The sequence below is a fragment of the Diceros bicornis genome, chromosome 4 (genome assembly GCF_020826845.1).
Source record: "Diceros bicornis minor isolate mBicDic1 chromosome 4, mDicBic1.mat.cur, whole genome shotgun sequence".
Classification (NCBI taxonomy): Eukaryota; Metazoa; Chordata; class Mammalia; order Perissodactyla; family Rhinocerotidae; genus Diceros; species Diceros bicornis.
The window spans coordinates 91,211,174-91,224,765 of record NC_080743.1 but is presented as its reverse complement, the minus strand read 5'-3'; the positions used below and the strand labels follow the sequence as shown (position 1 = coordinate 91,224,765).

Sequence of the window (13,592 nt, the reverse complement as noted above, 5' to 3'; positions counted from 1 at the left end):
GTTCCAATATCCTGTACTTATATAGCCTTGGAAGTTTCCAAGGTGCTTTGCATCATCATATTGGAAGCACCACCACGATCAAGTGAAGTTGCAGTAGATACCCCCATTATCTAGAGAAGAAACCAAGGCTCACAGAGGTTTAGTGTTTTGCCTCAACTTGTGTAGAGAGGAATAGTGGAGCCAGGATTAGCACCCTATTCTGTGGCTTGCAGACCCTTTCCTCAACAGCTGCTATGTATCCATAATGGGAAACCCAGTTTGTTCCCTGTGGATTGCTTGATAGAAATGGTCTTTCCCCTTCACAGAAAAATCTCACCTTGCGGCTTCCATCCGTGGATCTGTAGGTCAAGACGTAGTTCTCGATCTCTGCTCTGGGTGGCTGCCAGGAGACCAGGGCACTTTGTCTGGTGACTTCACTGGCTGTTAGGTTTGCAGGAGGGTCCAGGACTGCAAAGAGGAGGAAATGCCAGAGTGCCTGCCCCTCCAGCTCATCCCTGTTTGACTCCAGGCATGTGTACCTGTTTGCCCACCTATGTGGTCTCTGGGCTGCTCACACGCTCACATGCTGACCCCAGCTCTAGCTTGGACAGGAGCACAGAGGGCGCTCCTGGGTCAGAAAATAATCACTCAGCATCATGATCATTCTTGTAGCTATTTCTCTCTTCCCTCTTCTGGGCCTCTGGGCCTCGGTGTGACATCTTCCAATCTGACCCTCTGGGTCTGAAATCATGACCTTGTTAAATCTGCAGATCTGTGAGTTCACTTTTGAACTTATAACATTCCCACATCTATACCTTTGTCTAGTGCTCTCCTGGCCATGATGGCACCCAGCAACTCTCTCCCCAATATCAATCCCTTTAATATCCATCAGACTTTGCTGGGCCAGATGCATTTCCAGTCCTGGCCTCTCTTGGCCTGATTCTACTGCTGTCAGTCAGACCCAAGATGAGAGCAGAAAACAGACAAGTGTCTGCTGACCAAGAGCTGCAGCTCACTTCCACTGGCATTTGGGCTGTGGTCAACTAAAACAAGAATAGCTCATAGCTGCATTGTCCAAAGCCTATAGACTATAATCTAGTCTGCCACATGGAAACTGATCATTTGCAGGATCCACAAAAGCCTCCAGGGATACCGGATATGTAGCTGACCATGTACTCACGGGTAGAGAAGTTGGTGCTGATGGTGCCACTGGTGAGAGGCCCACTGGTGGCATACAAAGTGACGGTATAGTGGGTACTGGGAAGCAGGTCAACCAGCTGGAACTCCTCACTCCCTCCATCAACCAGGATGGTCTCTCCAGCAACTGAAATCAGAAGAACATGGATAAAGATTGAATAAGGTTATTCAACTTAGGAAAGACTTATCAAACCCAAAGTCATTTCCTGAGATTCAGTATTAGAGAATTTTGGAAAAAATCTTTTAGAGGTTATTTAATAGCTTAGCATTTTATTCCATACAAGGATCCCCTCTCATATAGTTTTGCATCTTAATTGAGAAAAATATTCTTTGTTGGAGGCCCAATCGTCTTTCTATAACTTCTACTCAGACCTCTGGAGTTACAAAGAATAAGCCGAATCTTTTGTCTACATGACACCTTCCTTCCCACCACCGTTCCTAATCAAGTCCTCTCTCCTCCAGACTGAGAAAATTCAGCCCCCAACCCCCATTACAGGTATGTGACAATTCTAAAACCATCGCAATCCTGGCTACCTTTCTCTAGACAAGTAATAGTTTACCAGTGTTCCTGCTGAAATGCAAAACTCAGCAGAATTGAGAACAATAATTGAGAAGCACCACTCAATGAAACAAACAGGGTCAACCTCTGCTTCTATTCGTGCCACTTATATTAATCCATTAGGTTTTGAGACAGTCACGTGATATGGTGTCACATGCAAGATTATTACTAACCAAAGATTTTGTTTATAACCACACAACCCAACCTTATATAGTTGAGTTTTTGCACCCATGGGCAGAGCTTTCCATTTATTTCTATTGCATTTTGCCTTGTTGATTGAGTTTTAGGCCATTGTTTCAGTTTATTGAAATTTATTTGAATTTAGACTTTATTGATCACAGTTTTGTTTTATACACATATTTGGTGAGTGTGTCTTCTCTGTATTCATTCAAGCTGTTGATAAAACTGTTCATTAGATCAGGGCCAAGCCCTCTTTGTGCCTTTAGAATATTCCTGAGTCATTCAGCATTTAACAAAGTTTACTAGGCACTTCTCCAAACTAGGTAGGGCCTGAGGTGTCAATTTTCTTTTGGTCTAAAGGCATAGAAAGGCACGTGAACAAGTTCAAATCCAAAAGAACTCTTTGGAAGAGCAAACATAATGACTCTATCTTTTCAATATCCACCTTTGAAACATCCTGCCATCAGTCCATGCTCCAGCCATGTCAAACTATAGGAGTTCCTCAAACGCCTCATGCTCTCTCATACCTCTGTAAATGCTTACAGGCTGCTCTGTTTCTTTCCTCTCTCATTCTCTTTCTTTAATTTTATCTAAGATCCACCTTCTTTCTTCTCTTCAACACCCTGACCCCAAGTCATAGTGGCCCATCAGTGGTGTGCAAGGTGTTTTGTGCTTGCCTATATCATGACACTGCCCCCATAGAGTTGTAGCTATTTACTCGTCTGCATTGTCACTAGATGTGGGTTCTGTGAAGACAAGAGCTCATGTTTTGTCTCCGAATCCTTATAGCCTTAGAGAGTATGTGGCACATGGGAGGCCATCAAAATTATTTGTTGAATGAATGAAAGTTAATTGCTATGATAGAGCTGTGTACTTTTGTACCTGTGAGCAGGTGCATCTGACTGCCTTAGCGGAAAAAAGGAAGCTTTGACAGAGGAGATAGATAGTGTCGAAAATAAGATTTGAAGTATAGGTTTTCTAGGCAGACAAGTAGGGAGAGAATTTCCTGGTGGAGGAAACAGCATGTGCAAATGCATGGTGACTTGAGAAGGCATGGTGAGAGTTAAGAAATTCAGGATCATGATATGCATGGAGGGATGGGAGGAGTTGAGATGGATTGTGCATGCACACAGAGGGTTTGGGATGTATCCACAGTAATGATATTCATTCTTTGAGGAGGGACGTTTAGTCAGCTACAGTTCTATGTAATTCCAAATATGACCCATCATGGGGGCCAGCCCCGTGGCTTAGCGGTTAAGTGCGTGCGCTCCGCCACTGGCGGCCCGGGTTGGGATCCCGGGCACGCACTGACGCACCGCTTCTCCCGCCATGCTGAGGCGGCATCCCACATACAGCAACTAGAAGGATGTGCAACTACAACATGCAACTATCTACTGGGACTTTGGGGAAAAAAAGGAGGAGGATTGGCAATAGATGTTAGCTCAGAGCTGGTCTTCCTCAGCAAAAAGAGGAGGATTGGCATGGATGTTAGCTCAGGGCTGATCTTCCTCACAAAAAAAAACCCAAAAAACAAATATGACCCATCATGTATTTTTCCATCTGAGTGATTAGTGGGTTTTTCTAATGCCTTGCTGAAATACAAGTGTGCTAGCAGATTTGTCAACAAAAAACAAGGACATAAAGTGGTTTTGGAAAATTTATTCTTAGTGAACCTGCGCTGGTATGTAGTAATCACTAATTCCTTTTCCAATTTGTTTAATAGTCTGTTTGGATTTTACTTTCCCAAGCTTTGACAATCAGTTTACTTCTTTGCAACTTACAGAATTGACTTTCTCTGCCATTTTTGAAAAGTAAGACATCTGCCTGCCTTTTGTCTTCTGGTATCTTTGTTCTCTGGATTCCTGAATATAACCCACAACACTTCTGTTATCAGATGTATAATTTAGGCAGGGAAATAATTTTCCTAGGCCTAGTACTTGGACCACTCAGTACTATTCTGCTTTGGGCTTCTCTATTCAACTTCAAATAGCATAAGGTGAACAAGCATGGTGAAGAAGACACTGAAACTCAAGATTTCATGTTGGCTCACCCTTTTGGGCTGGATATGGGTAGAGAAGACCCATATCTGCTCCAAACATGATCCTACAACTTGAGTGTTTTTCTTGCTCTACGAATATCTAGCCAAGTCTGCTTTCTTGCTTGTAGCATTTTGGGGTAAATCTTAGGTCAACTCTGAGTTTTGTCCTCCTAGTGCTATTTCTCTGTCCTTGTCGTTGTCCTGGGTTACATGCCCTTCTTGCGCCCTTCTGATTCAGCTTTCTCAATTCCTATAGTTGATACAGTTTGCAGAGTTTGGGGATATCTTAAGGCTTTATAGTGAAATTGAAGCAGGAAAATTTCTAATTTGTCCCTCAGATTTACAAAATGTTTTGTTTTTTTTCCTTTCCTACTAGTCTTCAGCCTCAATCCCCACCACTCCCACCTGCCTGATGCATAGGCCTGCAGACACCCACCTGCAAAGTGTGTGAGAACAATGACGTAGTTCTCCACTTCACCCACTGGTGCCTTCCACCGCAGCAGGGCTTCTGTTGGAGTGATGTTGGTGGCAGTCAGATCCGCAGGGCTGTCCATGGCTGAAACAGAATAGATGGATGCATGTCTGCTGCTGTACAAAATAATGGAGTGGCGACCTTTTTCCTTTCTCCCCTGTGTTTCCATCAGCTCTTCCTCCTTTCCCTTTCCTCCTTCTTCTCAAGTACCCAGCTCTCCCTTGATTGCCCCCAGATCTTCCTTTTAATTCATTCATTAACTTCTTATGTTCAGAGCACTGTCAGGTACTGTGGGGGATTCCAAGTTATGACTGTTGTGTTTTAGACATTTAAACCTAGGTGGAGAACTAAGAACATATAGAAATTGTTATATTTCTTTAGTTAATGAGATAATATGCTTCCCAAGATATTTGGGAAATGTAAGGGGCATAAATGTAGGGGCATGCCTGTGGAACCATCTGTGTTGAGGAACTTCAGGAGGTGTGGTGGGAGCTCCATGAAGGCAAAAGTATCCCCAGCACCTAGAACTTAGAAAGTACTCAATAAATATTTGTGCAATGACTGAATGGGACTCAGCTTGCCTCTAAAGTCATATCTGATTATTGCATTCTTGCTGTACTACTCACAAGGCTTACTCTGTACTGAGTCCTGGTATCCTTTTTGTGACATAGAGAGTCAAGGGGATTCTTCTAGGTTTAAGGCCAAGAGTGCTTGTTGGGGGAACAGGGTTTGCTTGTCATAAGACCATGTTTGTATTCTCACTTGCCTATGCTCTGTGCCTTTGTTTTATCACTGTGCCTCCCTTCTATAAAGTTGGGATTTATTTTAGTAATGGATGTTATTACAATAGTTTAGGTGTCAGCTCAACCTAAGCATCATGTGATTTACTTTCGGGGATCAAGATGCGCTGTTGATCTGGTCCTGTTCTCTAACTGAAGGTTTGTATTGCTTGCCTATGTCCATCATTTCAAAGCAACAACCATAAAATATTTTTACAGTTTACACCTGAATTATATCCATAATCTGTGCCTTCAACAAATTCTTCAGATGCAAACTTATGAGAAGAAACAAAGAAGAAAAGTCTTATGAGACTACGATTAGCTCCATCTCTCTGAGATTAAACATGAGACCCTGGAGAAGTACTCATTTCCAAAAGTTGTATGATCAAAGACCTCATGTTAAAACTACAACAACAAAATAAGACATTTCGGTGAGCAATCTGGTTATTTGGAGTTGACAAAATAGCTCTGCCTGAACTTGGAGGAGGGTGGTTTGGGTTGCGCACTACTGAATATCTGCTTTAGAGATGCTTGCTGCTTATGACCGAGGACCCAAGGAACGAGCTGTTGACCCGAGCTGCTGCTCTCTTTTACTTTGAGGTAGGAGGCTTTTCAAATCCATTCTATTCTCCTCAGTGAGAAAAACCCTAATTTCTTTATCATGAATTTCTAAGACTTTCAGGAAGGTGTGAGGGGGCTTCTTTGGACTCATTGGGCATAACTTCAGGTCAATTATTGTTGATACTTTAATGGTCACAGATAATTTGATAGAAAGGGTAAGACTGAACCAAAAACATGGCTGAGTTATCTGTAGTCATAGGCCTGGAAGGAGACTAGGGAAGAGTTGAATATCCTGTGGTGTCTTTAGAAGAATACTTTTCTTGAGTTTCTGAAGGAATGTTTCTTCGGCCATGGCCTTGAGATGTTGTTTATGGGCTTCTGAGAGCATTGACAAAAGCAGTGAGGAATTCCAAGTTACATTTTTCTCATTTGGGAAATACCATTCTCTGAGGAAAGCAAGCAACCTCAGGAAATCCAGGTGTTCTCCTAATAAGGCAAGTTGAGTGTTTTCCCATGTGCTATGGGAACTAGAGCTTAACTGGGAGGTTAGGACTTGGAGTTGGGGACAGAAAACTTTAACCATCCCCTCTGGTGACTTCTACAGCAAATCTTTCCTAGTTCTGTATGGTGGGCTGGCTGAAGGGCCAGCAGTGGAACTGCTGCAGAAACCCTGCCCTCAGCCCCGTCCAAGGGGCTCATTTTCCAGAAGAAATCCACCACCTTCTTCCTCCCTGAAGCCTAAAGCAAGAGAAATGCAGCTGCTTGGTGGTTTCTGGCCATATAGGAGAGAGGTTTCCTGACCTTAAGGGTTGTTACTGGAATAACAAACATTTCCTTCTCTGAGGTGGAATTTCCTTCTCTGAGTTTTTTAAAAAATTAGATAGGATGATTCAGATGTCTGATGTGGCATTCACTTCCATCCTATGTCTTTGAAGGTCACTTTTCATATTGGAAATTCCATGAAAATTCTTGACCTGAACCAATGAGACCCCTAGAGCGTGACTCTCTAAACTAGTATTAGAGAGAAATATCAGGGGGGAGAGAAGTTGCAGATTGCTTTGCATGACACAGTGAGTCAGAGGAGCACCCGGGAACAGATCTTCCAAGCCCAGAACCAGTGTCCTCTGAATCAGCCAGAACAATTTCACTCTTTGCCTCTTCTGCTTGTTGCAGGTCCTCAGCCAAAGTCCTGGCTTGGCCCATGACAGAGAGACATGCCTACCTGTGTGCACGAGAGTGCAGATGCGCTCACTCTCCTCCCGGCCCCGTACACTGTTGAGGCTGATTTCGTATTCGGTAGCAGGGTACAGCTTGGTGATGGTGAATTCTGTCACAGTGTTGGGCACCACTGAGCTGTCCAGCCGTCCCACTAAGGAAGAGCAGAAGCCACAGTTAAAGTTCAGCAGATCTCTCATCAACACAGCTTATGGTACAGTTTACATAGGAACTCTCAGTGGTACTTTGTCATGAAACGCGGATGGGTGAAAGACTCAGCACTCAGTAGGGAGGGAGGAGAAATGGTGTGTGGACTTGGAAAGCTGGATCTTCAAGAGACCCTGCATGCTGGTCCCACCGCCTCATTTTACGGGCTCCTTGGAGCAAAGTAAAAAGAACTATTTATTAGATAGTTTTTTTTAACAAGCTGATCTTTCTTAAGGCGGTACAGACAGCATGGCTGCAAAGAGTGGTCCATGCAGCCCAGAGACATGGTAGCCTGGAAAACTATCCCACCCCCTCACTGGAAGTAAGCGTGCCTTCCACTTCATTAACAATGCCGCACGCACCAGCAAGAACTGGCAGGATGCAGGGGAGGTCTGGGCCAACTTCTTCTGACTCTTAACTTGGCTGGAGTGGCAGAAATAGGACCACTGTCATTGTGGTTCCCTCCAAGGCTCCATCTGGCTCTGTTGGGTCTTTAGGCAAGCCCCAGGATCCTAGTCTTAGACTTTACTCCCTCAGGAAAGTGCAGATGACCCTGGCCCTTGGCGGGTTCTTTTGGGGCTCTTTGTTCTTCACTACATTGCCTAGATAACTGTGACCAGTTACCTCTGCTGGTGAAGGACCGTCTTTCTGGGTGAATGTAACCAAGTCTTTTGTGAGAGGATTTGGTGAGAGTAGGGTTTCTTGGCTGCTCCTCATCAACCCACTCTCATTCTGATGGAGCGTGCCACAGAGAGGAGGAAAAATGCAGGCAGCGGGGGTGATATCCTCTGGGAAATGTTAGTTCTCCCATAACAATCTTCACCCAGCTCCAAATCCTATTCATCTTTGAGGAATCAGATAACATTTTATTACCTTGTGTTGGCCGATATGATACTCGGTAGTAATCAAAAGATGCAACAGGAGGGCTCCAGGAGACCATAACCGAGTCCTTGGTCACATTGCTGATTGTAATGTCTTTGGGGGGATCAATTCCTACAAGGATCCAAGTGGTTGTGGGAAAGAGACAGAAAGCACAGTGTGAAAAATGAATTCCTACCCTTGGTTTTATGTGGACCAAGAGCTAATGGTGTCCTAGAGGCCTACAAGAACTTACTGTGCACTAGAGCATCCTTAAAACCGTGGTCGGGCTGAAGTCTTACTTGAAACCTCATAGTTATGGCCAAAGCCAAGTTTGTGGAGAATATTTTAAAAACATGAAGTCAAGTTGGCAAGGTCTGTGCCTGAGTAGCAACTATTACTATCTGAAAGCCAACTGAGAACTTTCTTTTAAGTTTGTATGTTTTGCTTTGAACTGGGGGTAACATGGTCATTTTCTCTGGGGCAACTTGTCTTGGACAAACCCAACTCTGTGTTATTTTTCAGTAACCTCTTTTGGTTCAATTTGGAAAAACTACATATTGACTGTAGAGGGATTTCAGAGCACAAGTCCAGAACAAATCCACTTTCCTAAATTGTATTTCATTTACACTGTATACTTTATTTTTTTAACTGCTGGAGGATTGCAGCGTCAAAACCGTCTGAGTGTTTAATCCACTTGTCCAGTTTGTGAGTTCTTGTCAGTATGTAGGAAACTACTCAAATACACATGTCCTCACCCACATACACACTCATATTGGGATTTATTTGGAAATGATGAGAGGAGAATGATCCAGTTCATCTCAGAATGCCTATGTTTTCCAAACAACATGTAAATCAGCTCCATTCTCTAAGTACCAGGTCCCTACATGGTTGCATGCTAGTTCCATATGATTCTGAGGAAGCATCATTTGCAACAGTGACCTTACTGGGCAGTGAAGAAATGGCCCTCCAGAAAAGGAACAGATGTATTTTCTCTGTAGAAGTGTTTCCTCTGGGAGACTAATTCCAGGGCTTTCTCCTATACTGGTAGTGGGAGGACTTCTGTATCAATGTATTCAAGCCTTGGCCTCCTCAAGACATTGAGTCTGTTCTGCCTTCTAAATGGAAGTTTCCCATCTTTTGCATTTTGTGTAGCCCTGGAAGAGGTGGCTGTTTCAAAACAGCTCACAGACCCTCTCTAGCCAAATAAGCAGACCCTTATTCTTTGGGTGTTTCTCTTTGTAAATTTCATTGACTTGTCAAAGGCTACTGTGGGAACCCCCTTCACCACCTGCTGTCAAGTCCTCCAGCCTCACCTGTGGTGATGGAGCCCACGATGGGCTCAGAGGTCACTGTGCCATGGACTGCCACCAGGTTCACAATGTACTCAGTGGCCGGCTGCAGGCCCATCAGGACTGCATGCCTCTTGGTGGCATCCAGGGAGACCTCCATCATCTCTTCCTCTTCATCCCGGGGGCTGTAGTTGAGAATGAGTCTGTCTGCTGGTGGGGATGGGTCACTCCAGGTGATGTTGACACTGGAGGAGGTCACATGAGAAAAGTGCAAATGGGAGATGGGGCGGAAGCCTGCAAAATGGAGAAGATGGATGGTTCTGAAACACACGTGAGGTGGTAGGGCCACTGGACTAGAAGAGCCATCTGACTGAAGAGATCTGCTTTTTTTGCTAATAAGGACTATACCTTTACCTGCTGACCCAAAGCTTCTATCTCCTCACTCTCCAGTCCTGTCCACTCTCCTTTCTCCAAGCCACATTCTGAAAAATGAATGCCCTCAGCAGGATAAAACCAGCATTACATCTGCGGGTTATTCATAATACTGATCCAGGATTTAAAACCTCTCTCCTGGAAGGAATTTAACATGATCTCGTGGATCCTCTGAATGCCCACTGATTTAGTGCAGGCAGGGGAAGACGGACAGAATCAACCACTATGTCCAGGCTGTAGGAAACCGGACATAAATTTTCAGGCACCTAGGCAGCATTGCTCATTTCTCCCCTTTACTTCCAACCATTCCCTCGTGATGCATTTATTACATCTATCTCTTCCTTCTCTAAAGGAAATAGGGCATTAAAAGAGTGGGTTACCTTTCCAGTGACCTTCATCTGATCTTCCCACACTAAGATCCATTGATCCCTGAACCCGGCTGGGATCTCTGCTGCCCTGGTACCTGTGAAGGCATCCACGGTGGACTCCAAGCTCTGCTGCCGACCCCTCTCAGCAGTGATTGAAATGATGTACTCTGCCCCGGGCTCTAGATCTGTCAGTGTGTACGAGGTCCTGTCCTTGGGCACAGTGACTTCTGAGGCGATCCCAGAGGATGGGGTAAAGGTAATTCGGTAGTGGTCAATGGGGCCACTGGCCTTGGTCCAAATGAGGGAGATGGAGGTCTCCGAGGAGGCTGTCACCATGAGGTCTCTGGGACTGTCAAGTTCTGTGGATAAACATAAGTGGCCTATTTTACACAAGTTCCACAGGAGGGCCAGTATTAATAGGAATTGGACCTCCCTGTGGATTTCTAAGCTATCAACAGGCCTGCTGAGCACGAGGATTAGCTTGTCACTGCTGACACTTATCTCGCATTTTGTTAAGCACCTTCCCTTTGAGAAATGGCCAGGGGCTTGGCATCTAGATGGACAATCTGCAGAAAGGCATTAGTAGCCCCAAGACCACCGGAACACATCCACCTCCGGGGCAAAGCTGGCTGCTGACTTTTAAGCTCTCCATACTCATTTTCTCCCAGCCTTATTCAGCAAGCCAAGCAGGGCAAAACAGGAGCCTCCATCAAGTAGGGATATGCCATTCCTGGCAACACTAGTGACCCTTGTTCCTGAGGCCATTTTAACTGACGTGGCCATGGCTGTCAGGCAACGAGATCTGAGGACTCCTGGGGACCTATGTCCATGTGGTTCTCCAGAGAGGTTGTCTATCCTAGACTGAGCCTTGGGACAGTGATTGGCTCAAAATCCCCAGCTGAGCCCAGGCTACTTTTACCTAAGGTACTAAAGTGACTTTGAAATTTACCCCGGATTTGGGAGCAAAACTGCTGGATTCAGAGTAGCAAGGGTCTCAAGTGGACTTTTCCATTGCCCTTAGATTTAATGGGTTGCCTCCAAGTCTAGGCCTTTACTGCTGTGGCCTTTCTGGGGGCTTCTTTCATGCACGGTGAGGGACACCACATACTTCCTACTGTGCGGTGATCTAAAAGAAATATGACCTGCTATGCCACCAACCTATCTGGGATTGTCCACCTCTGCTCTGCACAGCTGTGGGCAGCCCTTCAGACCATGGACACCACACACACATCTGTGGGGAAGAGGGTAGACTCCATCCTGCATGTCCGGTGTTGGAGGTTAGGCACAAGGTAATCAAAGAGCTGCAGGTAGATGTTGTTCCTAGGCTGATAACTGTCATCCGGGACCAGTTCACCAGGGGGTATTGCCTTCTGACCAGTCCTTGCAGGACAAGCCTCCATGACTCCTTGGGCTTACAGAGTATCCCGGTCTTCTTCTGCACCAATTTGCCTACTCACCAGTCCTGGCATTCATGGTGGCTGGTACGCTTTGCTGTGAGTTCATGATGGCGGATATTCCAACTCCATACTCAGTGCCAGGTACCAGATCTGTCGGTAGATGCAGAAACAAATGTTATTCCATGTGTGTGTCAGGGGTGGGGAAAGCTGATAGGAGGGAAGCAAATGACCCTAGATTCCTGTTCGGATCTTGTATTTAGTCCTTCCTGAATCCTCTGCTAATTTTACCTATTAGGAAATGCCAGTTTCACCACTTCGGAAATCCATACCAAGTCAATAGGATGAACTGGTCAGAGCAGAGCTTCCTTCTTGCTGCTGGTCTCCTCAGGAAGGCAGTGAGGCTGCCCTTGTCAGTGACCTTCAGAAGTGTGCTCTCCTGTGGAAGTTCTCCCTCTGGTACTTAGAGTCTCAGGTTGGCTACAACTGGTGAAGCGATTTCTTGCTTAAGCTGTGAATTGGAGGAGTGTATAATCGAGAGGGACTGTGTGGACGTGGGCCTTTAAAGCATTTCTTGAACATTGTGTATGAGGACCAAGCTGCACCTTTTATAGATATGGCCCCATAGGCTGAGGCCATATGGGGACTCCTGGGTCCCTTCTAGGGAGCAAGGTGGATAGATGTTTTTCTCTGAGCACAGGGCTGTCAGGCCTTTAGTGTGGGCGCATGCAGGAGCCCTGTTGCTGGGGGCTCCCACCAAGGTCAGTAATGCAGTACCCACAGTATTTAAAGCTATAGATTCAATTTTAGGATGACTTCTGGGGGACTCTGGGAAGATGCAGAAAATGCAAAAACGGTCCAACTAAAGGGTGCAAGCCTCTCTGGGGAAATCCTTTGGGAGTTCAATACAAAGGATCACGGGGAGCCTCTTAGAATTTCTGGAATTATCTGGGTTGTCTCCCTACCCTCTCCCACGTTCATTTTCAGACTAACTGGTTTGACTGGTGTATTAATTTCCTATTGCTGCCGTAACAAATTACCATGACATAGTGGCTCTAAACAACACAAATCTATTATTTTACAGTCCAGGAGGTCTGAAGTCTAAAATAGATCAGCAGGGCTGCATTCCTTCTGGAGGCTCTAGCGGAGAATACGTTTCTTTTTCTTTCCCAGCTTCTAGAAGCTGCGTGCATCCTTTGGCTTGTGGACCCTTAATTGATCTTCAAAGCCAGCAGCATAGCATTTTCAAATTTGTTTTTCTGTCTGACCTCTGCTTCCATTGTCCCATCTTTGACTCTGACTCTGATCTCCCTGCCTCCCTCTTATAAGGACCCTTGTGATTACATTGGCCCCACCTGGATAGTACAGGCAATATCCCCATCTCAAAGTCCTCGACTTAATCACATCCAAAATTTCCTTTTTGCCATGACAGATGACATAGTCACACGTTCCGGGGATTAGAATATGGACATCTTTGGGGGCCATTATTCTTAGCATTAAACTAGCATCAAAGGCACTCTCATTTATTAGGAGTAGGATTGTAGAAAAATGCATCAAGATCAAATCATCACCCGTGGGGCCCCACAGTCAGTCTGAGTCCTTTTGGTAGGTTCTTCGTGGGGCTCTGTGTGGCCCCGTCAGAGCCACGGCTGATGATCATGCTGTTCTGCATTAATCTAACGTTTGTTCTTTTCAACGTACCTGAAGTGTTTTGACCCTCACCTTGTGAGGAAGGTGGGATGGGGACTCTTTTCTCCATCTGTATTAGTTTCCTGTGGTTGTTGTGACAAATGACCACAGAGTGGCATAAAGAGCGGTAATTGATTCTCTCACAGTTCTGGAGTCTAGAGACAAAATCAAGTTGTCATCAGGGCCGTGCTTCCTCCAAAGGCTCTAAGGGGAGACTCTTTCTTTGCCTCTTCCTGGCTTCTGGGGGATGCCAGCTCTCCTTGGCGCTCCTTGACTTGCAGCTGCATCACTCCAGTCTCTGCCACTGTTGTCCCACGGGGTCTCAGTCAGCTTGGGCTGGTATAACAAACTACCACAGACTGGGTGGCTTGA

At 45.4% G+C, this 13,592-nt stretch overlaps 1 protein-coding gene and 1 long non-coding RNA gene across 2 annotated transcripts in view; one reads left to right on the top strand and one right to left on the bottom strand.

The window, feature by feature from the left end:
* The window catches only part of TNR (tenascin R), a 190,138-nt gene that overhangs the window by 27,939 nt on the left and 148,607 nt on the right, over positions 1 to 13,592 (bottom strand). Inside the window, exons 9-16 of the mRNA XM_058540006.1 lie at positions 11,595 to 11,684; positions 10,233 to 10,496; positions 9,362 to 9,631; positions 8,061 to 8,180; positions 6,988 to 7,134; positions 4,390 to 4,509; positions 1,160 to 1,303; positions 317 to 447 (exon numbers count right to left, since the gene is read on the bottom strand). Of these exons, the coding sequence (XP_058395989.1) occupies positions 317 to 447; positions 1,160 to 1,303; positions 4,390 to 4,509; positions 6,988 to 7,134; positions 8,061 to 8,180; positions 9,362 to 9,631; positions 10,233 to 10,496; positions 11,595 to 11,684 (1,286 nt within the window). The remainder of the gene's footprint in view (positions 1 to 316; positions 448 to 1,159; positions 1,304 to 4,389; positions 4,510 to 6,987; positions 7,135 to 8,060; positions 8,181 to 9,361; positions 9,632 to 10,232; positions 10,497 to 11,594; positions 11,685 to 13,592) is intronic.
* Positions 1 to 13,592, top strand: part of LOC131404869 (uncharacterized) — an 83,168-nt gene that overhangs the window by 42,267 nt on the left and 27,309 nt on the right. The gene's annotated exons all lie outside the window — the stretch shown is intronic.